A 27,354-nucleotide genomic window follows, 5' to 3' on the forward strand; every position below is an offset into this window, starting at 1 on the left:
GATCCCTCCTGCCCTCTTTGCTCTTCAATGCCAGTGGCCACTTGCCCCAAAACTTTCAATGGGACCCTTCATTCCAGATGACCAGAGGCCATTATTTAACTAACTGTTGCATCACTACCCCTTAATACTAACAGGATGTTCACTGTCTTCAGCCCCCAACAGACCTGCTGTTCAATTCCAGATTATCATTTCTTTGAGGATTCATGGCCTACTACTAATTTCTATATCCATGAGAATTCTTGATTCCAAAAAAAAAAATAGTCACAAACTCTGAATATTTTAGGGTGAAAATGAACTTATTAAAGGTTGTTAAGTAGCTCAGAGATTCTCTAGGAGAGTCTGCAAACCTTATTAATGCCACAAATCATGCTCCAGAACTGACATAGAGAAAAACCCCTGCCAGCACCACTGGGCACTGTGATAATCATTTGTTGTTTCACTTGAGAGTGTTCAGTTCTTTTGTAGAAAACAGGAAAACGTGGCTGAGCTCCCCCACCTCCAACACTCCCACCAGGTCCTGCCCAGCCTTCGGCAGCCCTTCTTCCTCCCCCAGGACCCCCTCCACCCTCTCCACTTCCATCATCCAGGCCTCCACCACCCCCTTCTCCGCCCCCTCTTCCTAATCAAGTACCCCCTCCTCCTCTACCACCTCCTGCTCCTCCCCTCCCTCCATCTGGATTTTTTGTGGGACCCATGTCAAAAGATAATCACCCTTTAACTGGACTTGCAGCTGCAATTCCTGGAGCAAAACTTAGTAGTCATGGATGGAGGATGCCTCTTTCCCTCCACTTGGGAATTCGGCCTCATCCGAGACAGATAAGGGTCATGGAAACAGACCCCTTCCCTTAGGGGGTAGTGGTTTAATGCAAGAAATGAGTGCTCTGCTGGTTGGGAGGAAAAGAATCACTGAAAAGGGATCAAGAATAGAAACAGAGCAAAAGGAGGACAAAAATGAAGATTCAGATCCTGTTACTTCTTAGGCCTCTTCAAAAAGTGCACCTGAACCAACAAGGAAACCTTGGGAAAGAACAAGTACAATGAATGGCAGCAAGTCACCTGTTATCTCCAGATGGTATTCTCCAAGGAAAAGTCAGATTGTTTTTGACAACAGGTCCTATGATGCATTACACAGACCAAAATCTGCACCCTCGTCACAGCCCAGCACCAATGGAGTCCAGTCAGAGGGCCTAGACTATGACTGATTGAAGCAGGACATTTTTGATGAAATGAGAAAAGAATTAACAAAACTAAAAGAAGAGCTCATCGATGCAATCAGGCAGGAACTGAGCAAGTCAAATGCTACCTCCACATCACTGCCACCACCACCACCACCATCTGATACGCATAAAGAAAAAAACAAAGGAGAGATAGGACTTTAATCTGAAGGAAAAAAATACCCACAAACAGCAACTGTTAACATCATCAAACCCCTACCTTTTGTGAGCTGTAAGAAGAAAACAGAAACAAACAGTTGGAAGAGGGAAAACCAGCATATGTTGAAAGTCTTCAGACCCTATCACTCTGATGATAAGCTATTTCCCTCCCAATTTGCGGCTTTTTTCTGACCTTTACAACAAGGTGGAAGAGAATCATGTAAGAGTTCCTGCTACAGTTTTGCAGAAAATACTATACTCTCCAGGCAAGATCATAGTGCATCAAAATGTCTTCATGTCAAGATAAAATTGCATGTTCTTCACAATCCATTGCTTAAATAAAGCGGAGAAAAGCTTAAAAAAAAAAAAAAAAAAAACAAAAAAAAAAAAACATGCATACAGACAAGCTACATTTTATTACTTAATATAGATTCAGCATCAACAATCTGCTTCAATATTAGATACACACACACACACACACACACACACACACACACACACACACCATACATGAGACTCAGATTTGACTATCTAAATACTACACTGAGATTAAACCCTTGGAATACTGTCTTACTAATTGTGCTTTAATTTTATTATGTTTACATTAAAATATATCATTATAATATATGATTATTTAAAATATCCAAGAGAAACAAATGAAACAGATGGAGTGGTTTATCAATTTTTGTTAGTTGGCATTTATTTTATTTTTTATTTTTTTGTCTTTAAAGGGAACATCTTACCTCACTGCTGCTGAGAGTTTGTAAGATTATGTTTTGATTTTTGGTAACTGTCATCATATCAGCTGGAGAAGAGTTTGTATCATGACAAATGTCAAGCAATGATTCAGCATGTCTTTCTGCCAAAAGAAACATAATAATGTGTTTTGATAAGTTTCATCCCCAGCAATTTCATAGGAAGTTCTAGAGAAATGCCTCCAGGTTCTAAAATCAGCTCCATTTTGTCAAAGATTTTCCTGAAATAGTGTTCTGGGTTTCTGATGAGGCTTTTGGGTGATAATTTTCAGAGGGAGAGATATGAGGACAACAAGAATCTACAGAATGAAGGTTAAAAAAAATGGGGGGGCTTTGATGGTAACTGCTATTATTGAAAGAGAAAAATGAATAGGTATGTTGGAATTGTGAGCAAGGGAAGTATTTTTAAGAGAGATATGGTGAATCAATCAACCTTAGAGCCTGTACCAAGTCTTAGGATCTATGAGGAATTTGGCTCAACATAAGTCCAATCACTTCGTACTTAATCTCTATGTTCTCATTGCAGTGTCCTCTTCTGGGTGCTGAGACACAAGCAAGAACTTTTTAACCATTAAAACTCCCAGCAGCTGGCCCAGGGTTAGGGAAGTAAAGGTCCAAACAGAAGAGAAGGACATTTTTCCTTCAAGTTTCCTGACAATGATCTTTCGTCATGAACTTCTATGGGCAGAGGGTTGAAAGAAAAATCCTCTTTATGTCTCTTCCAACTAAAGCTTGGAACACTTCTATGCACTGTGTGCAGAGTAGAGAAGACTTAGTGCTGTTCAGTTACTACTGGATTTTTCTTGTCTGAATCTCCACACTACTCTGGAGTAGCCATTTCATGGTGTTATGAATTGAATCATGCCCCTCACAAAGACATGTTCATTCAGACATGTGAATTCAGTGTGAATTCAGGGTGAATCCAATCTGACTGGAGTCCTTACAAGAAAAGGCAATTTGGACACAGGAAGCAGTAGGAAACAGAAGGAGACAGACAGCCATCTGCCAGAAGCAGAGATGTAGTTATGGATTGCTGGAAAGCCACCACCAGAATGCTACAGAGTTCAGAGAAAGCACGGTCCTGCTGACAGCTTGATTTTAGACCTCTAGCCTCCCAAACTGTGAGACAACAAACGGTATTTGTTATAGCAGCCCTGGCAAACTAAGACACATGGGGAGTAGGGATGCTCTCAACACAATGTGGCTAACAACTGAAATCAGAGCAAAATGCAGGGCCTTACGGACCACCCAGCAATTTAAATAATATAGATCACACAACCGCTTTTTACTTAGTGAGTGGAAGGGCAGTTATCAGGGAGTTAAGTAAATAGTGATTGAATTTTATCACTTCAATAGTTTGGAATTAACTCATTTGTTTTAGGCAAAGTTGCTAAGGGAAGCCCCCAACAATGAGCTATAAATTACATTTGTTCTACAGTTGCCAAGGACAAGGTTCTCAGCTGCTGTGGGCACACTTGCTCTTCCTGTCTAGCCCCTAAAGTCACATTAAATTGACAGAGCTCTGAACACCAGGCAATGACTCCAGTTGGTTCGTGAAGGACATTGCTCTCATGTTTATCACCCCCCTGCTGTCCTGACTACTTCAAATAAGCATGGGCTCTTCAATGAAAACTTCTTCCTCTTCTAATGGCTTTTTCCATTTATCTTGTAAATGAAACTATATCAAACAAGTGGCCAAGTGTATCTCAAGAATGTAAGTGTAGTTGAACATATGAAAATCAGTCATAGTAATACATCACATTAATAGAATGAAGGGGAAAAAAAAATCTCAATTGATGCAGAAAAAGCATTTGACAAAATCCAACACCATTTCATGATAAAATCACTCAACAAACTAGAAATAGAAAGAAACCTCCTCAATATGATAAAGAGTATTTATGAAAAATCCATAGCTAACATCATACCCAATAGTGAAAGACTGAAAGATATCCTCCTAAGATCTGGAACAAAACAAGATTTGCTTTTACTACTTCTATTCAACATTGTTTTGGAAGTTCTAGCCAGAGCAATAGGCCAAGAAAAAAAAAAAGACATCCAAATGGGAAAGGAAGATGTAAAATTAATTTGGTTTGCAGATGACATGATCTTATATATAGAAAATCCTAAAAATTCCACAAGAAAACTGAGAGCTTATAGGCAAATTTAGAAAAATTGCAAATACAAAATCAACACACAGAAATCAAAGATTAATTTTATTCCTCTACACTAGCAAAGAACAATCCAAAAAATAAAATTAAGAAAGCAATTCCATTTATAATAGTATCTAAAATAATAAAATCATTGTGAATAAATTTAACCAAGCATGTGCAATACTGTACACTTAAAACTACAAAATATTGCTGAAAGAAATTAAAGACGACCCAAATAAATTGGAAGAAACCCTGTGGTCATGTTTTGGGAGACTTAATATTATTAAAATGGCAATACTTCCCAAAACTATCTACAGATTCAATGCAATCTCTATGAAAATTCCAAATATATATATTTTTTTGCAGAATTGAACAAATTCTCTAAAATTCATAGGGAATTTCAAGGGACCAAGAATCCAAAGCAATCTTAAAATGAAGAACAAAATTGGAGGATGCACATGTCCCAATTTCAAAACTTCCTGTAAAACTCCAGTAATTCACATAGATCAATGGAATATAACGGGAAGTCCAAATTAACATACACATCTATGGTGAAATGATTTTCAACAAATGTGTTAAGACCATCCACTGGGGGAAAGAACAGTTTCTACAACAAATGGTGCTGGGACAACTGGAAATCCACATGCAAAAAAATGAAGTTGGATCCCATTGTCTCACACCATATACAAAAATTAACTCTCAAAGTTGATCAAAGACCTAAATGTAGGAGCATCAGCTATAAAACTCTTCGAAAAAAACACGGAATTAAATCTTCATGACCTTGTATATGGCAATAGATTCTTATATATGACACCAAAAGTACAAGCCAAAAAAAAAAAAAAAAGAAAGAAAGAAAGAAAGAAAGAAAAAAATTTAAGTTGGACTCCATCAAAATTAAAAACTTTTGTACATCAAAGGACATTATCAAGAAAGTGAAAAGACCCCACAGAATGGGAGAAAATAATTGCAAGTCATATATCTGAAAAGGGTTTAGTATCCAGAATGTATAAGGAACTCATATATCAACAATAAAAAGACAAATAACTCAACTAAAACATAGGTGAAGATTTAAAAAGACATTTCTCTAAGATACAAATGGCTAACAAGCACATGAAAAGATGCTCAACATAATTAGCCATTAGGGAGATGCAAATCAAAACCACAATGAGATAGTCTTTCATACCTTCAAACATGGCTAAAACAAAACACAAAAAGTAGAAAATAACAAGTGTTGATGAGGCTGTGGAGAAATTGGAACACTCATACATTACTGGTGGGAATGTAAAATGGTGCAGCCATTGTGGAAAACATTTGGCAGTTCCTCAATAAGTTAAACATAGAATTACCTATGATCCAGCAATTCCACTCCCAGGAATATGCCAAAAAGAATCAAAACTAGGTGTTCAAACAGCAAAACACAAGTGTTCATAGCAGCAGTATTCACAGCAGGAAAAAGGGAAACAACCCAAATGTCCATTAATGGATGAATGGATAAATGGATAAACAAAATATGATATATCCATATAATGGAATACTACTCTACCATAAAAAGGAATGTAGTTCTGATACATGTTACAAGGTGGATGACCCTGAAAACATTAAAGAAGCCAGACACAAAGGTCATATAATGTATGATTCCATTTATTTGAAATATTCAGAATAGGAAAATATATAGAGACAAAGCTGATTAGTGGATGCAAGGGGCTAGGGGCAGGGAGGATGGGAAGTGACCTCTAAATGGATCCTGGGTTTCCTTTTTGGGGTGATGCAAATGTTTTGGAATAAAATAGAGGTGATGGTTGTATAGCATTGTAAATGTACTAAATGCCTCTGAATTGTACACTTTAATACGGTTAATTTTATGTTATGTGAATTTTACGTCAATTAAAAAACAGACAGATGCTAAAAAAAAAAAGTATCAAATGAGCACTCCATACTCAGTACACCATGTCCTCATCATACTTTCCTTCCTTACCCTCTGCAATCTATTGTCTGCCTCCATGCTGCCATTAAAACTTCTCACTTCTGCTTTCTATTCTGTTTTCCAATTTGGCATTGTTTCCCACTCCTTCCTTCTTGTCACTTTCTCTTCTCAAGTCCCTAAGTGGACACCACTCTCTAACTTTGGGTGCACTTCCTCTGTTCAATTATCTGTACCTTTTTTTCTTTTTTAATCATCAATGGTCAAAGACCTCAATCACTCTCAGTTCCTTCCAATCTCCTCTATGTAGAGAACTCACAAACTAACATCATCCCATGCTTTCTCATAAGCCCAGGCCCACATATAATTGCTAATTCAAAGTCACAAGTTTCCATCAAATTCAATATTTTTTAACTCATTTCCCTCCCATCCAATATCCTCACCAAACCAGAATGTTTCCCTATTTTGTTGGCTGTGTTTCCATCTCCCTGTTTCCCAGACCTGAAACTTTGGAATCAAACTTTGACTAATTTCTCTCAACTTTTGTCCCTGTTCCCCTCTAACATCTTTACATCACAAAGTTCTCCAAATTCTTCTTTCAGACTCACCATACCTGACACCTCTCAGGCCTACGACCACACCCCACCCCAAGGACTCTTTTCCTGGTTCTTATCAAGACACAAATGGGCACTTCTACAGTTTCTGAATAGAACTCCCTGCCTTGAGTCTCTTACTTCAAATCTATCCTACACAATGAGAACAAGCTGATCTTCCTAAAGCATGCCTTTCCTCATTCTCTGCCTTAAAATTCTTCAGTGACTCTATTTTATTTTTTTTAAATGATGTTCTTCAACCTGACATTTAAGGCTCTCCCCTCAATGGAACCAATTTCTTAATGTATCTGATCTTGTTTTCCTTTTCTCTAACATGAACTTTCGGTTCCAGGCTCCTGTTTGCCCTTGGGATCAGCCATGCTCACTCTTAGCACAGAACCTTTCTCCAGATTACTTATTTCAGGAATCAGACTGAGTCACCTCTTCCTTGAGACCTTCCGTATTAGAAAGGCCAGTCATTGCCTGACACAATTGTACCTCTCCCGAGTGAAATCTTGCCATGGGATACAGTGAGTGGCAGCCAACCCCATGTCACATCCTGGTCACAGTTGATTGGAACAGGAATCACCTAACTCCAAAGCAGCTTTGCTAGGGACTTATGATTGGATCCAGCTCAAAAACAAGGACTGAATCAATCAAGCTCCTTTTTGGGTATACTGGAGTTGGAAAACTGAAGTATTTACTGAGAGCTCATGATACGGCCCCAGGGCTAAGGCAGACATTTTGGGGCCATGTGAAAGCTAACGAGTAAGTAGAGGAAGCTGGTCTTTGAGAAAAAATTAGAAGAAATCTGGCAGAGAAGCAAAAACCAGAGACCAGGCAACCCCAGAGAGAGATGGAAGATTTACTCTCTTAGTTCCTTATGTTTTCACTTACCAATTTAAGTTCAGCTGTATCTTATTTTCTGTTCTTGAATTTTGTGACATCTGTACATCCTTTACTCTCCCCCACCCTATATTTCCACAGAGCATGAGACTTCTGCTGAATTCCCCAGATAGTAGCATATACATCCGGCTACTCTGTCAGCCTGTTACTTGCTCATCCTCATATGAGAAATGACAAACCTAACTGGTGGTTGATTTACTGCCTATGGTGGGGTCATTGTGCCAAAGGGTGGTCCACATGGTACTAAAGCTTGTTGACTTGGGCCCATTGTTCCCAGGCACAGTAGGCTTTCCTTGTACTTCTGGTCTCCCACACAGGACATCCCCTTGGGCAGGGCAGTAATGTGATAAGGAGTAGAAGAGGGAAGGGGTATGCCATTTCTCACCTGTGATCAATTTAGGGTAGGAGCTGGAAGACTCCAGCACATCCCACACTCTCAATGTGACCAGAGAACTCAACACAATAGTTCTTGTCAGCAGTGTTCTGGAGCTAGCTTCTAACAGTTCGTGAGAGCCAATTACTAAAATTGCAGGAATTCTGCAAGCTCGTTATTAAACAAAACTAATATTAAAAACTAAATTATATAGAGTTTGAATTAAACAAACTATATTAAGAGCAAAGACACACTCAAAACTTATCACTTCTGATTTTAGTATACTTTGCTATTATCTAAGCTCTATATTCTGTGTGGTGGGACTACTATATAGTGGTGTGCATCTGTGCATATCTTCCCATCACAGTATTTTGTGATGTCAAGTTGGGGGCTTAAAATTGGCCATGGTGAGAGTATTTACACCATGCTATAATGCTATAAATCAATGCATCCCCTCCCTTCTAAGAGCTGGTTGTTAAACATTTACTAGCACACCATTAGTTCCTAGTCACTTGCCTGGCCCATTGAAAAAACTCACACTCTGATTCTCATTTGATATGAAGAAAACTAATGGAAAGGAGAAGTGAGCTTTGCCCCCTGCCCTGGAAGCTCAAACTCAGTCCCATTAAAGTCAAGCAGCTTCCACAAAGTCACATTCTGCTCAGTGGCACTCTTCATTATACCTTCCTCTGTGGCTATTTCTCTTTGCTCAGACTCTTTCTCCCCACCTCTATCAACCTTCCCTCTTTTTCTCTTCCTTCCCATATCTTATCCAGCTTTCAAAAACCACTATAAGTCCCTCTTCCCCTTCCAAATCTCAGACTTACGTGTTGCATATTTGACCATACTGTACATTTTCTAAAATTTGGGTTGCATCTTAGACTTCTTTGCATCCCACACAGCACCCAGTCTTGAGCCTTGTGCAGAGTTGCTGCTCAACAAATAGTTATTGGCTTGATTTCTTTAAATGGATTAATCAGATAGATGCAGAAAAGGAAAGTATATGAATAGTGCTTTTATAGCTGGGGATTGTGCCTGTGGAATAGAAATATTTACCTGGTTTTGGCATAGAATTCATCAGAATGTCCAATAATTGCTGCTTCCTCAAACTCTTTATTTGTGACACATAATGTATTGCTGATTTCCCACTAAAATCACAGAGTTTAGGATCTCTAGGAAGAACAGAATCAACAGATTAGTTAAACTGTTGAAAAAGAAAACCAATGTGACAGAAAAAGTCATTGATACTCAATAAGCAAAAATAATTGTATGTGGTTTGAGGATAACAATAATAATTTTCAAATGTATGAGACAGAAGGTGCAATTCTTTCAAGATTTAAATAAAATAAATATGCTCTATATCTTATTCCCATCCCCATTCTTAAAAAACCTAATATTTACAGTAATTTTCCAACTATGGACAATTTTCATAGTTCTTTAAGGATGTATAAATCAAGTAAGGATGGAAATATTTTGATGAACTGTTGTCTTATCATCCCAAATAAATGATTTCTTTGGTTGTTTCTTGATATTGCCTTTTTCTCATGCTAATAGCTAGGTCCTTTTCCATTGAACACTGGTAGAATGGTATAGAATCTGTCTTTAAAACAAAGCTAATATGCTTGTTTCACAGGATCTTGTCTGAAGGAGTGATCTTATCATAAAATCCAAAGTTTTCCCCTTTACCTGATTTTTCCATTCCTCTTTTTGTCTTGCCCAGTGGTTGTTCTGCCCAGCTGGCTGATTTAGGGCTCACTGCAACAGAACAATATATCCTTGCATCCTCTCTATACTATATTGAATCCTAGGATTAGACCAACTCAGAGGAATCCAAAGGGTAAATGATGGGCATCTTGTTAACAGGTTACATTGAGGGAAACAATAATAAAACACACTTCACTAGTTACCTGCTGGGTCAAAAAGCAAGTTGTCCAACTAAAACCTATGAATGTGAATCTCCTCATTGCTATGGGACAGGGTAATGTGTTGTGGGCCACAGCAATATTCTCCTGTGGCTTTTTCTCCATCAAATGTTATAGTGGGACCAGGTTTCCGGGGGCTGCCACTACTTTTTTGTGTGACCTAAAGCAAGTCACTTAACTCTCTGGGACCTCAGTTTGCTCATCTGCAAATAAGTGGATTGGCCTAAGTTAGTATTTCTTCAAGTGGCATCCTTTGATCTCCTGTATTCTGGACCCCACCCTCTCTGGGGAGGTGGCCAGGGATCTCCATTTTTAACCATCTCCCCAGGTGTTAACATTAAAGTCTGAGCTAGCTTCAAAATTCCATTTTCATCCTCTTCTGCTAACTGATCCTTCTACAACATCTCATGCTTTTGACTGTACTTTTGTCCTTGAATATCCCTCCTCTTTTTCTCAAAAACAATTTTTTTTATGAAATTTGGTCCATCTGGTCTTGTTTAATGACAAGACATAGAGGTACCAGAATTAGGAAAATGCAATTCTAATAAGAGAGACTGCTTTTGGTCTGCTGATTTTTTTAAAAGTTGCTTAACTCCTTCTTCCTAAAAGAATATGTTGGCACATAGTAATTTTCAGATAAATGGAAATCACTATTATAAATTGGTCTTGACAGATTGATGATGCTTTCTGAAATAATTATTAAAAACTTGGGGGTAGGGAGCTGCATTCTTGAAATTTATTTGACATTCCCAGTAACTATGCAAACAGTAATTTTTTAATCAAAGAGCTAGATATCATAAGAATAATAGTAATATGTTAATATATACAAATATACTAGTATATAACATCTTTATATCACTTTGCAATTGTGAAGTCACTTTTATGAACATGCACATGCATTATAATGTGTGTGTCTAGGTCTGCAAATCATTTTGTAAACAACAATGGCGGCAACATCCTTTGGCTGGTGCAGACTGACCACTCATACTTACGCGCGATGCCTGAGGAGCTCAGCTAGAACCTCCACAGGTCTGTAAACGGTTAACATGTCGAGACCCTCAAACAGGTCCACGTCTCTCACAGCCAGCATCAGAGGGGTTAAGCCATGTTGATTTGGGAAATTTATATCCAAGAACTTTTCAGATACCTTTAGAAACATGAAGTTTTACTTCTAGTAGGTTATTATTGTTTTCTATTTATACTAATCTTTGCATTTGCATTGATTGGACAATTTCCAGTTTTTAACTTCAAAATATTCTTTCTCAATTTCTATCCTGAGAAGGAGCTGATGAGGTGAAAGAACACAGGCTTAAGAGACAGGTATGGGTTTGACTCCTGGCTCCTTAATTGGTTACTTAACGTCCCTGATAGGATTGCTAGAGAAAATAAGGGACAACAGTTAAATGATGATTAACTTTCATTGGGATATACTTATACTAAACACATATTTGTTGTTTATCTGAAATTCAAAATTAATTGGATGCCCTGTATTTTTATTTGCTAAACCCTGTATTTTTATTTGCTAAGTTGCTGAGTCCTCAACTGTAAAGTAGGAACAATAATGTCTTCCTTTCAGGGGTATTTTGGTGATTACAGGTAGAATATAAATAAGCACTTATATTCTTATAATTATAAGGCAGTTCATTTAACTGCATTTTTACAGGAAAACTGATGTGGATACATAGAAATTATTTGTTATAATGAAAGTAAAATTTAATTTGGAAGATTTAGAACTGAAAAGCCAGTATGAGGCCAAATTATCCAAATTGTTTATTTTATAGACCAAAGTAACTCAGTAATTTCTATCTCTATTTCAGTTTATGTCATGTCAGTAACAAAGTGTCTCTACCTGAGGTTCTCTAGGGACAAAATAGAGATAATGATTTTACCTTGGAGGTGTACTGTGGGAATTAATTAGTTAATATTTTTTTCTCTGAAAAGAAACCACTCTTATACCAATGTTTGTTATCAGTGAGAACTATCTTGAAAGCTTTGAGCTGAGACTAGTCTTGCAACAGCACATTAATTCAGCATTTGTTGATTAAGCTCTGGATCCACTTACAGGCCCCAGTTTCTGAAAACTTGACTACTAATCTTTAGAGATGAAAAAAGTAGGTTATGAAAGCAGACCTTGGATTACAATGGCAGCTATTGCAAGTACCATTGAAATAAAATTTATTGCTTTTCAAAAAGATTTCTAAGCCTCAATTCATGAGATGTGGCAGTTTTAGACTTCCATCAGTACAAGAGTCCTTTGGATTTTGTGGTATTTATCCTTGAACGGTAGATGACTACAGTGTCCTTCACTTTTTCTTTATCTGTTGTGTCTTTGTCATATGGGAATGGATGAATCTCTTTCTTGGTAGCAATTGATTTTCTTTCGGTTGCAAGGTCATGTAGTCTGACAGCATCTTTGAAGGTAAATGTCAAGAGTATGTATTTGCCAGTCACCAATAATTAAAGTCCTTGGCTATGCATATGATTTAGTAAGTTGCTTTGGGGAACAGCACCTATAGATAGAAGACTAATACCCCAAGTAGACAATGTTTTCGAAATATTTCCTCTTAACATTTTTGATTGCAACTAAATATTCTGCAAGGCATAGGCTCTCTGATTCCCTTTTCAGGATAAAGATAATAACTGTAACTGGTCCAAAGGGATCTAAACAGCAACTGTACAAATGGCAGTGATGTCAAGGGAACTCCTTTGAGCAAGTTGACAGCAGTCCTCTGGGGGCTTCCTGGGAGCACATTATTTCCCAGGGGTGCTGCGTGACTTCTTTTAGCCTCCAGCTAGAGGAAAGTGGAAATGGGCTACTGCTGTGTTCTTTTATTATCTTGTTTTCTACCTCAGTGTCCTGTTTGACCCTGTATCTTTCTCATATTTCCTGCCTGAAACTTTCTAGAACTGCACTTGAAAAGATTTATTTTTCTTTAAATAGAGTCATATGTAGTCTGTGTTCTTCTTACCACCAAACCCAAAGGCAGAAGCAAACATCGATTTAACTTACCAGCAAGTGTCGAAGTTGTTGGAGATCACCTTGCCATGAACTTTGTAGAAGTTTCATTTGGGGAGCCTGAATTCCATCAATGGCCAAGAGGAGCTGTCTTTGGACATCACAATTAGCTACGTGGACTGCAGTTTGGTTGCTGTAATTGCAAAGGGTGATATCTGCTCCTTTTTCCAGAAGAAATCCAACAACCTGCAACACCACAACATTCTTAGCATGTTTGAGTACCAAAGTGTCTTCAGAGCTGGGTAGAAAACTGATTTAAACTGGTTCTGATTCATGGTGTAGGAAAGGAGAATGAGAGGGGAAAAAAACAGAGGATTGGATTTTGTGTAGATGACTGCTATCTGCTGTTTTAAATTTGGGAAACAAAAATCTCCAAGATCTGGATTTTTCTGGACAGTCTTTTTTTTTTTTTTCAGGACTAGACATCTGCGAATACTTTATTCCAAACTCACATAAAACACTGAAATCCTATTAGGATCATCTGTAGTGTAGAATGTAAAGCCCACAAGACCAAAGATTCCAGGCTTATAGATTTTTGAATGTTGCAAGTATTTCTAGGGAGAGAGTAAACTCTATTCAAACAGTGAAGAAATAATTTATTCAACAAGTATGGGTTGGGCACCTAGCTTGTGCCAGGAACTGTTCTTGGTGCTGAGGCTTCAACAATGAACAAGATAGGGGACCAGCCTTCAAAGCATTGACAGTCTACTGAAGAACAAAGACAGATAAAAAAGTAATTGCAGTTAAGTGTGATAAATGCAATAACATAGGTGAATTCGGGAGGCTAAGCAGGTCCTTAGAAGAAAACTATTAACCAGTTTTGGAGGGTCAGGGAAGTCTTCTTGGAGAAAATAATGTCTAAGTGGTACCTGAGGAACCGAACTGGGGGAAAGATTTGTCCAAACACAGGTTACAGTGTGAACAAAGTACTGGGGACAATTAACATTCAAAGCTCTGGAAGGAGTTAGCTATGGTTGGAGCTCAGGATGGACAAGAAGCAGCAGGAGATGTGGCTGGAGAAGTCAGCAGCAGCTAAATGCTGAAAGACCTAACAAACCCCTGTGAGGAGTTAGGGCTTTACCTTCAGAGCAATGAGGATCTATTGAAAGGTTTTAAGCAGGGAATGACATGATAAGATCAGTGTTTTAGAAAATCAGTCTGCTGCTGAAATATGAAATAGATTGATGTGGGGCAAAATAGAAGTGGTGAAACCAGTGAGGAGACTACTGTTGTAGCCTCATGGAGAGACGGTGGTGACTGAACAACCAGAGGTGGAAATGGAGTAGCTGAGGGTATAATCAAGAAACATTTAGGAGGTAGAATTGGTCACTGATTAGATGTGAAGGCTGTGGTGAGTCAGAAATCAAGGATAACCCCCAGGTTTCTTCAGTCCACTTTTCTCTATCTTCCCTACTGTCAATCCAGACCAGCCCACCATGATCTCTTTCCTAAATCATTACAACTTTCTAATGGGTCTCTTCATTTCCAAATGTCTTTCTGTGTATTTTTGACCCTTCATGATCTGATCCCTGCCTATCTTTCCAACCTCATTCTGTGCAACTCTGCCACCTCTCTCTATAACCTCTAGTCACCTTGGCCTGCTTCCCATATCTCAAACATGCAAGCTTTTTTCCTCAACAAGGGCCTTTGTCCTTATTATTCCCTCTGACTCAATGTCTTTTCAAATGCCATCCTTTATCATCATCTTTATCTTAGCATAAATATTACCACATAGTGAGGACTTCCCTGTTCATCTATCAAAAGAGGATTCACTCTATTGGTTACTTCACAGCACTGATAATTTGTAATTTATTTAGTTGCTTTTTGTCTCCTTATTTGTTGAGTTTTACCTTCATGAGAGGGTAAGGCCGTAGGGCAAGAGACCCTATCATGTGAATAAATAATTTATGATTGAGTGAATGATCAAGTGATTGAATGATTTAACAGAAATAGATGGTGATGTTATTTAAGAAGATGGGAAGCACTGATGCTGGTGTTCCTTGGGAGGATTAGGTTTGGGTAAGAAGATGATGAAGACATTCTTGGGCATGTTGTGTTGAGATGCCTGAGATGCAAGTAGACATATGCAGTTGAAAGATCAACATTCTATATATACAGAAATTCAGGTGAGAGAGGTGGTCTTGGTTATAGAATTAGGAGCCATCCCCACATTATTGAGGAGCACCAATATTTAAGGGATGGGAAGAAAGAAGGTAATGGAGGAGAAGTTGTCAGGAAGGTAAGGGGAAAACCAGAAAGAAACCAAATGGAAGAAAACATTTCAAGAAAAATTTGCCCAAAGCTAATGAGAGGTAAAGTTAGAACTGAAAGTGACCAAGGGTATTGTAGATGACCTTGGTAAGGGCAGTTTCAGTGGAGTGGTAGAGGAAGATGCCAGACTATGGTAGTTTAAAGAACTTAGGAGGTGGGGCAGTGAGGGTAGGCCAGCAGAACATTGGTTAGAGAGGCTGATGAAAGACAATTCTCCATGGATTACTTGTGTTTCTGCAGGTCTTATGAGCAGAAGCACTGCCTGTTTTTGTTCTAGACTGTCATCAAAGTTGTTTGCATGGTGAACAGCCTTGGAAGATAGAGACAGTGTCTCCCTCTGGAGCAATGGGCAGGTATGCTTACTATTTATTATAAAAGATTCAGGTTCCCTAAGCTCAGGTTTCCTCTCCCATAATGCAACCCATTGTGTATATAGGTATCATCTGGCCCTCTTCATATTGCCCTATTCAAACTGTGCTTGGGAGCAGAGGCACATGCTGATACTCTGACTATTACTATTGTGAGTAATAAACTGTCCTTTGTCTCTAACCCGGGAGTCTTGTGTCCTCAGCCAGAATCCATGCAACTGTGGCAGGCTAACTTGTTAGATTGCAAGTAAAGTAAAATCACATCTCAGACCCTTCACAGTTATTGACAGTTTCAGCAACAAAGATGGGATGATGACAGATATAAGAATGACAGAGGAAGAATGAGGGTCTTATGGGCTGATCAATAGGATTTAAGAGATGTTCATGGGAAATGGTAGCAAACATGTTGACCACACTGTATGGCCAAGTTGACAATAAACGATCCTCTACTTTACTGCCTGTTAATGAGGAGGTACTGGGTGTGTGTGTGTGTGTTTGTGTGTGTGTTTTTGTGTATGCAGACTAACTACCAGAAAATAAGTTTAAAGACAGATGCTCAAAAAGTGCCCTGGTTTTTGCTAACTCTTCTGTGAGTGTGTATCTTCCCCACCAATTTGGTGGTTAGCCTCAGATGCACTCCATTGTAACAACTGGTATGAAGATAAATCATGAGTAGGCAGAAGATTCTACTCATTTTCAGACAAGTTACAGAGATGTGCATCTATACTGTGCATGAAAGGAAGAAAATTCATGATTTCTATGGGCAGAAACTAGGCAAAGTGAACTTTGGTTCACTTGGAGATTTGCGGGTGGGGGATGGGCAGGTGCATACTGCTTGCTAAGCAACAGTGACAACAGCTGTCTTATAGCTCCACACCTCCTGCTGACAACCTTATATCCATTCAACAGTGTGATAACGTCTCAAAATTTTTTGCAGCAGGTTTTGGCTGCTGTAGGGAAGCTTTGTTTCTCCAGGGGAGATTTCCCTGAGACAGGCAATTCCCCATGGGAAACCACTTATGAGACATTGACTAGTGGCCTGGTTAGGGTTTACAATGCTGATAAATATGACCCACTGAAGAATGAAAAACCAACCCAAAATAAATCTAAATTCTTGCAATAAGGCCCCTAGAACTGGAAAAATCTCCTAGCCGTTATGTTAAAATGGCTGAAAATGTAAGAGAAGTTATCATGGCAATGGGGTAGCAAATGATTCAGATGAAAATAATTCCTTTAAAAATTCCTCTCTGTGCAAGTCAAGCCTGAGCCAACCAAAGTGCAAATCCCACAAACTCAGCTGGAAAGTCATGGGGCTGTGGCTGCCAAATAAAGGGGTCCACAAATCAGAAATACATGGTATCATCAATGGTGATCTTGCCCCTTGATATAGGGCTTTGGATGAACTGAAAACATAGCAAATTCATTTGTTTAAGCCACAAGCGTCCTCCAAGCTTCTGGAAACCAGAGGTAAATGTGCTTTGTTTATTGGCATGGAGCCACTCTCTTTCTCCATATTTCTGACCTTTTCGTCCCCTGTATCTCAAACTCAGATGCTTTAAGGAAAAAGATATTAGAGGCCAATGTCACTCTGTCTCCAAAAGGGTTTGAGGACCGTATGCATCCATACAGGTATGTTGGTAAATGTCAGAGAGGGGAGAGTGAATGCCAGGGAGGGAAGGAACTCAAAGTTTTATGAATCTCTTGGATACAGGTTCCCAAGTCACCATCCTGCCCAGCCCCTTAGATAGCTGGTATTCGAATTGAGCTAATGGGATTTGGACAGGGTTCACAGTGGGGAAAGGAAGCTAATTTAACCTGTGGGTGGGACCCTTTGGGTCAATCCAATGTACTATTGTTACAGATTCTACAACTGAATGTATACTAGGAATTAATGTATTATATGCTTATATTTCCCCATCCAATAAGTGTCAGGGGAGATTCCAATGATAAGTTAGTATGTAGTAGATACTAGTAGAGAAATGCTAGTATCTTTGGTGTTCCTGACCTCTTTGACCTCTAAGACTTTGTGATTGATAATTTTGCCAATTGGGGTCTCTAGAAAAGGGAAGCACTCTGCACCTAGAGGCAGCCCTTGGGGAATTTGGATTAGTCTCCCTGACATATATACTAGGAACATCCCTTTTGAAAAGCAGCTATTAATTTGCTACTGGAAACATGTCAAAACTGAATGCCTTGTGATTCTCAGGGCTGATATCCCCATTTTGGATTGGGTCAACTTGGATTCAATGACCAAGAAGATGGAAAAGGCCCAACAAGCCTCATTTGTCAAATAAAAATTATACATTAAGAATGCCGCGCAACTTGGCCCCATCGGTTTCTTGGCTTTACATTGGAAAAAAAAAGGGGGGGGGGCAGCTTTTTCTTTGCAGGAATCTTTATCTACAACTCTGCCACCTGAAGCAAAGCCATTGGGTCAGTGGGGTTCATTTCACTGAAATTCCCCTAAAGGCCTAGCCCTGGGTCACTGATGGTTCAGAAAAGATGCATCCTGTTGGCAGGCACTGGGCAGCTGCAGCTGTTCTTCCCCGGGGCCAGCTATGCAGAATCGACAATGGATATGGTTGTTCCATTCAGTGGGTAGAATTCCAGGCCGATCTTATAACTCTGGCCGATATTCCCCTTGATTAACCTGGTTAGATTTTTAATAAATTTGCACCATTTCCAATGGCGTAGGTCTTTGGTCTGCCACTTGAAAAAGTATAGACTGGCAGATTAAATCACCCCTCTTTAGGGCCATGAACTGTGGAAATAAATTTCCTGGGTCAGCTCATGTAGAAGCCCACAGTAAGCGTTCATCTTCTGATGAGATCAACTGGAATGCAACTATTAATTGACCTTGTACCACCCAGATTGCCACCATTGCTGCCTGGATCCATCATCATATCAGAGATAGTGACACATCCATCATCGTAGACTGTACACAAAGTAAAGCACGCTATGTTTCTGATGCAGAGGCGAAGTTGTAATCAATGAGACATATTGGTTTTGTGGTGGTAGAGGGAGAGCGACAACTCTGGTACCTAGGGAGAGCACATTTCAGACCCCATGAGGTTCAGGGGAGGGAGGGACATTAATCATCTTTACCTTTCAGAACCACTGAAGGACAATAATCTGGTGTGACTTTCCAAAACTGTTGCAAGACTCTTGAATGTAACCGACGACTTGGTTGGCCATACCCAGACAGATAGCTCTGACCACAATTTGCCAATTCCCTTAACCTTAGCAAGAAGCCTATTAGAAACAATAGCTGACACCTCCAGTTCTTGCCCCTCCCAGGTGAAACACCTGTCAAGACCTCCAGATATGTTCCCACCCCCACTTCCACAGCCATCACGCAGTCATTCTGTGGGGTAGATGATTGCGATTTGGCAAATTGTGGTTGACTTGGATAAACAGGATTGGTGATTCTCAAAAATCAAGGACTAGACTCAATTATTCAAATGGAATTGGGAATCTCAAGGCCTGCCATCCAGCTGAGAGGCCACAATTGGCAGCATTGTCAACCTGTGCTCTCCACTCTCACCCCCCAAACCTACGTAGGTCCCATAATTGTGGGACAACAATTGATAACAATGCTCTCCCCCACAACAGGGACAATTCTTGTGTGGAATCCAGGCATTAACTTGCCTCCCTCCTGAATACAGTGTCTTGTATCTTAAGGACAGTCATAAAGGACCTTCAAACGTTTAAGGAAATATCACCAGCAGATCATGTAGTCATCAGCTGACAGCAGAGCTCTCTCCAAAATGGGGCTACCCTTGAATACTTCGGAGAGCTTCCCTGAGGGATAAATAACTTGTCATTTATGTGCACCCGATGGATAATTATCCCTCTGATAGGAGTCACCAAATTAGAAAAGGTGGAAAATATTTGTCCCTGATTATAGTTCAAGTTATCAATGACAGCACATCTTCCATGAGAGGCACACAGGGCAGGGTTGTTATGAATGATAGAATTGCCCTAGACTTCCTCCTTGTGGTAGAGTCTGTGCAATTACTAATACATCCCATCTTTCCTGGACTGACACTTGAGCCAAGAGGAAACATCACAGAAACGTAAGGAGAAAGTCTCCTGGTTTTCTAGGGCAGACCCTGATAGTTTATGGGATTTGCTCAGCTGGATGGGTGCAGGGTCCTGTAGGGCATGATTGAGGTCGAGTCTGCAGGTCAGCCTAGTCCTGCTGCTTGTAGCCTCGTCAACAGTAGCCTTAACTGAATGCTTTATGAGACAATGTCGAATTTGATCCCAGCCTCTGCTGGTCACATTAACCAGAGTAGCTGGCAAAGTGATGTAGCGTACTCATGGGAAAATTCACCAGAAGCCAAGACAATGTAAGAACTGGGAATAGGTATTGTTAGGAGACAATCCTCCATAGGTCTCGCACATTTCTGCAAGTCTTGTGAGCAGAGGCCCTGCCTGCTTTTGTTCCAGACTATCTTTTCAAGCTTGTTTGTCTAGTGAACAGCGTTGGAAGATACTTGAGATAATATCTCCCTCTGGAGTAAAGGGTAGGTGTGTTTACTGACCATTATAAAAGATTTGGGTTCTCTAAGTTTAGGATTCCAACCCACTGTTTGTACAGGGGGCATCTGGCTCTCTTCCTATCTCCTTATGGGAATTGGGGCTTGGGGAACTGATAACAAAACTTGATGATACTCTGGCCAATGCTATTGTTATGAGTAATAAAGCTGCCTTTGTTTCTGACCCAGGAATTGCGTATCTTCTGCCAAGAATTCAAGAAATCCTGGCAGGCTAACCTGTTAGCTTACAAGTAAGTTAAAACTTGAGACCTGTCATAGTTCGTGACAGAGGCATAAGAGGCATGAGAGAGGAAAGGAAGTAGTTGGAGTTGGACATGTTTGTTTTTTTAAGTGTTATCTGAAGGGAGATATCTAAGCATATTTAAATTCTATTTAATTTAAGGAGGAGTTTGTTTATTTAAGTGTTATCTGAAGGGAGATATCTAAGCATATTTAAATTCTATTCATAATAGCATCATTATTTATAATAGCAAAAATCTGGAAACCACCTAGATGTCCATAGATGTAGAATTGATGAAGAAGTTGTGGCATGTTCAGCCACGAGAATACTAGATAGCAGTAACAGTGAAAAGCCACAGGTACATGTCAGATATGAATGTGTTGTATGGGAAGGAGTTAAAAGTCAAGGGCAATGCTACCATTTATAATAACCTTGGCCAGTGAAGGCCTGAATGAGGAGAAGAAGCAAGTTACAGAGAAAATGCAGTGTGAGTCTATTGTTTTAAAGTTCAAAACCAGGAAAAAGTACACAATCTGTTATTTAGGGATATATGCAAAGGTGACAAAACCAAGGAAATGATTAACCCAAATTCAAGACAAGGGTTATCAGGGGTTGGAGGAAGCAATTCAGGAAGGGCATCTAATGGGCTTTTGAGGCATGGTAATGCTCTATTTGTTTTTTGTTTTTTGTTTTTTTTTTGTCCAGATGGTGGGTACACAGGTGCTTGTTTCATCATTTTTAAGCTGTGCATACATGCTTTCACATATTTTTAACATAGATGGTATATTTTGTAATTTTTTTAAAAAGTGTTAATGAGAAGGAATCAAAAGAGAAAAAGAAGCTGAGAGTAGAGTCAAGAGACTCTAAGTAAGAAAAAAAGGTGAAGAGGTAGAGTTGAGAGTCCACTTGCATTTGGGTTCCCAAGAGCTGGTGGAGGCATCAACCTGTGTGGTTGAGAGAAATTTTTTTTTCCACCCGTTTCCCCTTTTAAGCCCTTTTCTAGTCTCCTGGAAGCTTCCACCCCTCTTCAATTCCAAGTTACTCCTTTCACCTGCATTCTTAAAAAAGCTCTTATAATATAAACTTCCAACACTCAGGTGTAAATGGCCAGTAACCCAAATGGGTTACTAATTCTTCAGTTTATCCACTTAATAACTATTTACTAAGCCCCTAAATGTGTCAGACACTATTTTTGTAGCTGGGGATACAGCTAGAATAAAGAGGACGCAGTCTCCTGCCATTTTAGGCCTTTTTATTCATCTATTTACTCCCATTACCTTACCTCCAGGCATTTGTTATAACAGAGAATAAATTTCTGGGTGCCAATAGAGAGAAGGGGATAGGAAACCTCAAGTCCCATTTTGGGGCCCCATTAGACTATAAGCTCCTTGGGGGTGGCATCTGTGTTTGATTCACTTGTATCCACCAGGATGTATAGTATATTGCCTTGGGTATTGCAGGATTATCTGTTGGCTGAGTGGGGGGATGAATAAAGAGGGTCCTGTCTAGATTATTTAGGGTCTCCCAGTTCCCTCCCACCCCCAGCTTTCCTGACTTGTGACTTTAGACATTCTTGCATGGAGATGGGATGGGTGGTTATACTATTCCCGAACATCTCATTCTCAGAATCCTTATCTTGGAAAACCATTTATCTTTAGGTGCCAGGATACCACATTACCTCTGTTAGATTTTCTTCTGCTGCAGTGATGAGAGGTGTATTCCCAGTCTTTGGGTGCTGAAAGTCAAGGTTTCCAAGGATGGGATGGACTTTAGAAATATGGTCACAGATGAGTTCCACATCACCTCCTGAAACTACCTCCAGGAAATCATGGATCAGTTTATTTTTATTCATCTTTCTGGTTCCATGTAATTGCCTTCAAGAGAAAAGAAACAATTTAATCATTTGAGAGCCAACAAAGCAGTGGGTGATTTATATATCACATTCTGCATTTATTGTCACCGATTTCCTTTGATGTATAAAAATGTAACAGTTTTAAAGACAATTTTGAAAAGGGGGAAAATTCCACAATCCCACCAGTCTTTGTTCTTTGCACACATATTTTAAGTTAGGAATAATATTAATTTTGCCATCACTTTGGAAGATCTTCTGTGGTGCAGGAGAAGAAAGGATGGTCAATACCAGAATGGAAATAGCTCAGGCTCTGAAGCCTGACAGAACCTGGGTTCAAATCCCTTCACCACAGCTCACCAACTATGTGACCTTGGGCAAGTTGCTTAACTTTTCTGAACATCATTATCTCATAGCTGAAGTAGAAATGATTATCCCCTCTCCCTAAGGTTGATGAGGATCTGAAATACTGTACGCAAAGTGTTAGCACATTCTAAAGGGGATAAATTCTTGCAGGATTTTATTTTTTCAATGTTGCTTATCCAGTTCCCTATAATTATTTCCTTGATAGAAGTTCTACTTTCCAACAATACTGTGAACTCCTCAATAGCAGGACATACCATGCCTTACACTTTAGTATCCTCCATAATTCCAGCCCAGTATGAGTCATTAAGCAGAATGGTGGCCAAAGATCATGAATTTTCCAGGAAAGTTCTTATAAAAAAATACCAACTCATTTTCCCAAACCATTGAGATGTCTCTTAAACTGGTAATTTTTAGGGTCACCAAACTACCTTCCTCACAGAGGCTCTTGCTGCTGGAAACAGCACAAAATCCTTTGGTAGACTGTGTATTTCAACTTCTGCTTCTGAAACCATGGTTACTGGATGTAGGCATATGCTGTTTCATTGAATGGCAATTTCTTTGCAGTGATCTGGAAGTTGGATGAAAGAAAAGAACAAAAGATCCATTTCATGATGGAACTTCGTGGAGAAAAATTCAGGAAAATGAAGTCTAGGATTGGTCCTCAAAGTTCTAAACATACAAGTGCCTTCATACTTCATGGACTAGATTACATACAGCCTCCTTCTCAAGAGACATTTATCTCACCCCAGAAACAGTAATGCCTGATGACTTCATTAATTCATTTAGGACGATACCCAGGTTCAATGAGGTAGCATCATGGTCAATGAGGGAGCATCAAACCAGATGGGAATCTGCACTTTCTGAATAGGGTGCTAAGCCCATGGAGAGTTTTGAGCAGCACCTTTTAGGACATGGGTGCTGTAGGAAGATAGTTATGATGGCAGAGTGTAGAGTGACTTAAATGGGGAATAGAAAGGCAGAAACACAAATTTGAAAGGAAAAGTCAACAGGATTTTGACTAATTGGCCATAGAATACGAAAGACTGCAGAGGATGGGATGGGGAACTTGGAGGTAGGCATTTCCTTTTACGAAATGACAATAAATGCTGTCCACAGCCAAGCCAGTGGGTAAACAAGATGTGTTGTCTTCTTGGCTTTCAAAGAAATGGCAGCCTTAGCTTAGTGCAGCTTTCTAAACTTGCGTGAGCATAAGAATCACCTGCCCCCTTTTTGTAAATTAAAGTTTCCCAGGTTCCTTCTGGTTTAGTAAGTCCAGTATGAGGCCGGGAACTCTCTTCTTAAATCCAGCACTAAGGTGATTCCTGTGATAAGGCAACTTCAACAAACCCTGACCTAATGATTAGATTTTAACTCACAATATTTCTTGCAATTTACCTTATTTTTAAATTGACATTTATCATTGCCACTTGTTATTCTTTTTGATTTAAACTTCCTAAGATAGATATTAGCTCCCACCAAATTTCTAATAGAGTATAAATTGAAAGAGAATAAGTTTCTCAAGTCTTTCCCTACCTGTGCTCAAAGTGATACATTATCTAGATAACAGTACACAATAGCACCAGCAAAACAGCCAACATTTATTTAATGCTTATTATGTGCCCTAAAAGGTTCTAAATGTTTGCATATATTATATCTACTTAATTTCAAAAACAACATTAGAAAAGTAACATCGTTATCCCCATTTTATAGATGAGGAAAATGAGGCACAGGCAGGTTAAATCATTTGCTCAAGATCACACACTGAGTAAACAGTAGAGAAGCCCAGTTTCAGGTTGGCACAGTGGGATCTCACAATGGGGAGGTGAGAGTACTGGTGCCCAAAAAGACTTACTGAAACTAATATTTAAAGAAACATTTGTAAAACAGGCCTATTATCATTTTTCCACTTTCGGACCTTATATAGAAGGGGCTGAATTAATCATACTCCTTATTTCATAGTACATTGGCAGCATTGGGCCATGTCAAGCTTTCCTCTTGTTTTATTTTTCTCCCTTCAGCTCTCATCCCCTTTCCCATCCCCGTCTCTGCCTCTCAGGAACCCAATTTAATGTGCCTGAGAGGAATCCTTGGATATGCACATATCTTTATAAGGCATATATTGCTGCTATGCATATGTATGCACATTTTAAATTTACACAAACGATATTTTATTCTAGATCTTGTTATGTATTTTTTAACTGAACACTTTGTTTTTAAGCTCTAACCTTGTTCTATATATGTACCTCTGGTTTTTAGTTTCTAATGGCTGCATAGAATGCATCCACCATATTTTATTGTTCCCTCCCTTGGTGTTGGGAAAAGTTGCCTTCAACATCCCACTCCACAAACAACACTGTGATAAATACCCTTGCTCAGGCCTTGTTATGGACTGTGCAAGGGTTTCTCTGGGGCAAAAGTGGTGGAGTGTATTTAATTTCACTAAACATTACCTGATGGTTTTCCATAGTGGCTGTACCAGTTTACACTTCCACTAGCAGTGACTATTTCCTTTCAGCTTTTCTAGGAGAAGCAGACTTGGTTGATTGCTATCACTTAGTCATCACTATTGTAATCATTAACATAATAAGCAGTGTACTTGGAACTTTCCTCAGAGCTGAGGGAGCAGATGATACACTCTAAATCAGTCCACAGAAAAGTTCAAAACCAGTGCCCACAAATACCTGTCCCAGCAAATTGCTTTGTGACTTGGATTAATGAACTTGCTTTTTGAAAATACAGCATGTATATTCAATATCATTTCAGGTAAAAGAAATACTTTCAGGTACAAAGGATAATTAAAACTTGTCCTTCAGTAGCTGATAATAAGTTGTTCAAATAACAAGGCAAGAAATAAATATTTAAACACGCTTAATCATAAGCTTAATCATAAAGTGAAATAAAACCTCAAAAGTATTTTTTTCTGAGAAGGTTATAGCTTAGCAATGACATGACTTATGTATGTTGTGAATATGTGATTTAATTCTTTAATGAAACCTTTAAGTGTGAGCACTTTACTAGAAGTATATCATCTGGAATCTAGACAAAAAATAAAAATTAAGACTTCAGCCAAACTTTGATTTAATTACAGCAAAGTAATCAAGTCAAATCACTACAATACTGAGCAATGTGGTCATTGTTTGGTCATCTGTTGACTCACATACCTTTTAGTTTCTGGGGTAAAACGATGAAGATTGAATTGACATATAGCAGAATCCTTATACACAGATCACTCTCTCAATTAACGTGGATGGATCCATGTTGCTTTTTATTAAGTAAGCTCTACTTCCTCTTCTGACCTTTAATCTGTACATTTCCATTTTAAGTTTCTTCCTAAGAAAACATTTCTCAAGTTTCTATTCAGACTCGTTTGTGCAATGATTTTAAGCAATGTTTCATTCCACAGGGACTTCTGGTTTAGCATCTATTGAGGCCCAATCTTTTATTTTTAATTGTATGCATGGTTTATCTAAAAACAAAATTCTTTCTATTATACTATGCACTGGATTTGGAATCTTATATAATTGAGATAAATGGGAATCGCCTTTCATCTTGAAAAATAGAACCAAGGAGACACATATATAATGCTGAAGTGGTTACAAGAAGATTTATGTTATGTAAAGTTAATGCATAGTTAGGTGTCTAAACTAAAATAAAAGCTTGTCCTTGGTATAATTCAATGGGAGCAAGTATCTTTATTACAACTTTCTCATCATTACTAATTTAGCCTATGGCCTGGAGGCATTTGCTTAAAGTACTGGAAGTGATTGTCACAATATTTGAAAACCTAAAATAGTTTATAACAACAGCTGTAAGGTTATAATTATTTGAGACTAGGACACAGTTCCCTTTGTCAGTTTACCTGATGTTTCTCCTCTGGGACTTTCTTCAGGGAGCATAAAAAGTCATGACATACGGTGTTATTTAAAATGGGATGAAAAGTGGAGATTTGGCTTACCTACGGTGTGTTTTGCTGAGGGAGTTGGGACACAGCTGAAGAAAAGCCAAGCCAGGAAGCAGTCAACATCATCCTAATTCATTGTGGCACTGATTTCTGGGATTGTTGTCAGCCCATACTTCAACGAGCGATCCGTTTAAAAGCACCATGGATTTAGATTTTTTTCTTTGATTATTTTCCAATGTCACCAAGCCCAAAGTACTTTTTTATCATTAAAGCTGGTTCTGCCTGCACAAACCCTTCAGCTAGCTGCAAAGAGACAGCTTAGTTTACGGACTGTTGCCCCGGCAACCATCAACAGTGCTTTTAGCTTGGAGAATTGAAAGCAGGACAATCTCATCCAGGAAGGAAAACAAGTGTATATATTCATCAAAGTCGCTGTTTAAGTGCTTAAAATAGTTGGATCCCCTGCAAGCCCATAGTTGGCACAGTCACCATTATCACGTTTCCCACCGAGATTTTCTCCGGGAAAGCTATAACTTTGTATTTCCTGTAATGTGCCAGAAGGGCTGCTTTCCAAATTTGAATATGTTAAACACAATGAGAATTGAATAAATTACAGCCAAACGAGTTGTATTCTTAAGAGTCATGCCTGGCAAAGCACCAATGAAAGGCAACCCTTACATTAGAACATATTTTTTTCCTCCAGAAAGGCTTGTGGTATCCCAAACCAAAAGCTTCAGTAAATGGACCACAGTTTTGTCTGAGTCATAAGAGGTAATAAATCCAGCTCGAAGAGATTTCAAATTATGGA

General features: G+C 39.0%; 1 protein-coding gene across 5 annotated transcripts in view; it reads right to left on the reverse strand.

Moving 5' to 3' along the window:
• Window positions 1-26,844, reverse strand: part of MAP3K19 (mitogen-activated protein kinase kinase kinase 19) — a 74,210-nt gene extending 47,366 nt beyond the window's left edge. For 3 of the 5 annotated variants that reach the window (XM_037850329.1, XM_037850332.1, XM_037850331.1), the window contains exons 1-7: window positions 26,601-26,844; window positions 23,074-23,213; window positions 22,109-22,304; window positions 13,004-13,195; window positions 10,986-11,140; window positions 9,128-9,243; window positions 2,117-2,232 (exon numbers count right to left, since the gene is read on the reverse strand). In XM_037850329.1, the coding sequence (XP_037706257.1) occupies window positions 2,117-2,232; window positions 9,128-9,243; window positions 10,986-11,140; window positions 13,004-13,195; window positions 22,109-22,282 (753 nt within the window). In that variant the 5' untranslated portion in view covers window positions 22,283-22,304; window positions 23,074-23,213; window positions 26,601-26,844. Of the gene's footprint in view, window positions 1-2,116; window positions 2,233-9,127; window positions 9,244-10,985; window positions 11,141-13,003; window positions 13,196-22,108; window positions 22,305-23,073; window positions 23,214-26,600 lie in introns of those variants that run through there. The other 2 variants (XM_037850328.1, XM_037850330.1) reach the window with 2 other exon arrangements.
• Between the last annotated feature and the right edge of the window lie 510 nt (window positions 26,845-27,354).

The sequence above is a fragment of the Choloepus didactylus genome, chromosome 9 (genome assembly GCF_015220235.1).
Source record: "Choloepus didactylus isolate mChoDid1 chromosome 9, mChoDid1.pri, whole genome shotgun sequence".
NCBI lineage: Eukaryota > Metazoa > Chordata > Mammalia > Pilosa > Megalonychidae > Choloepus > Choloepus didactylus.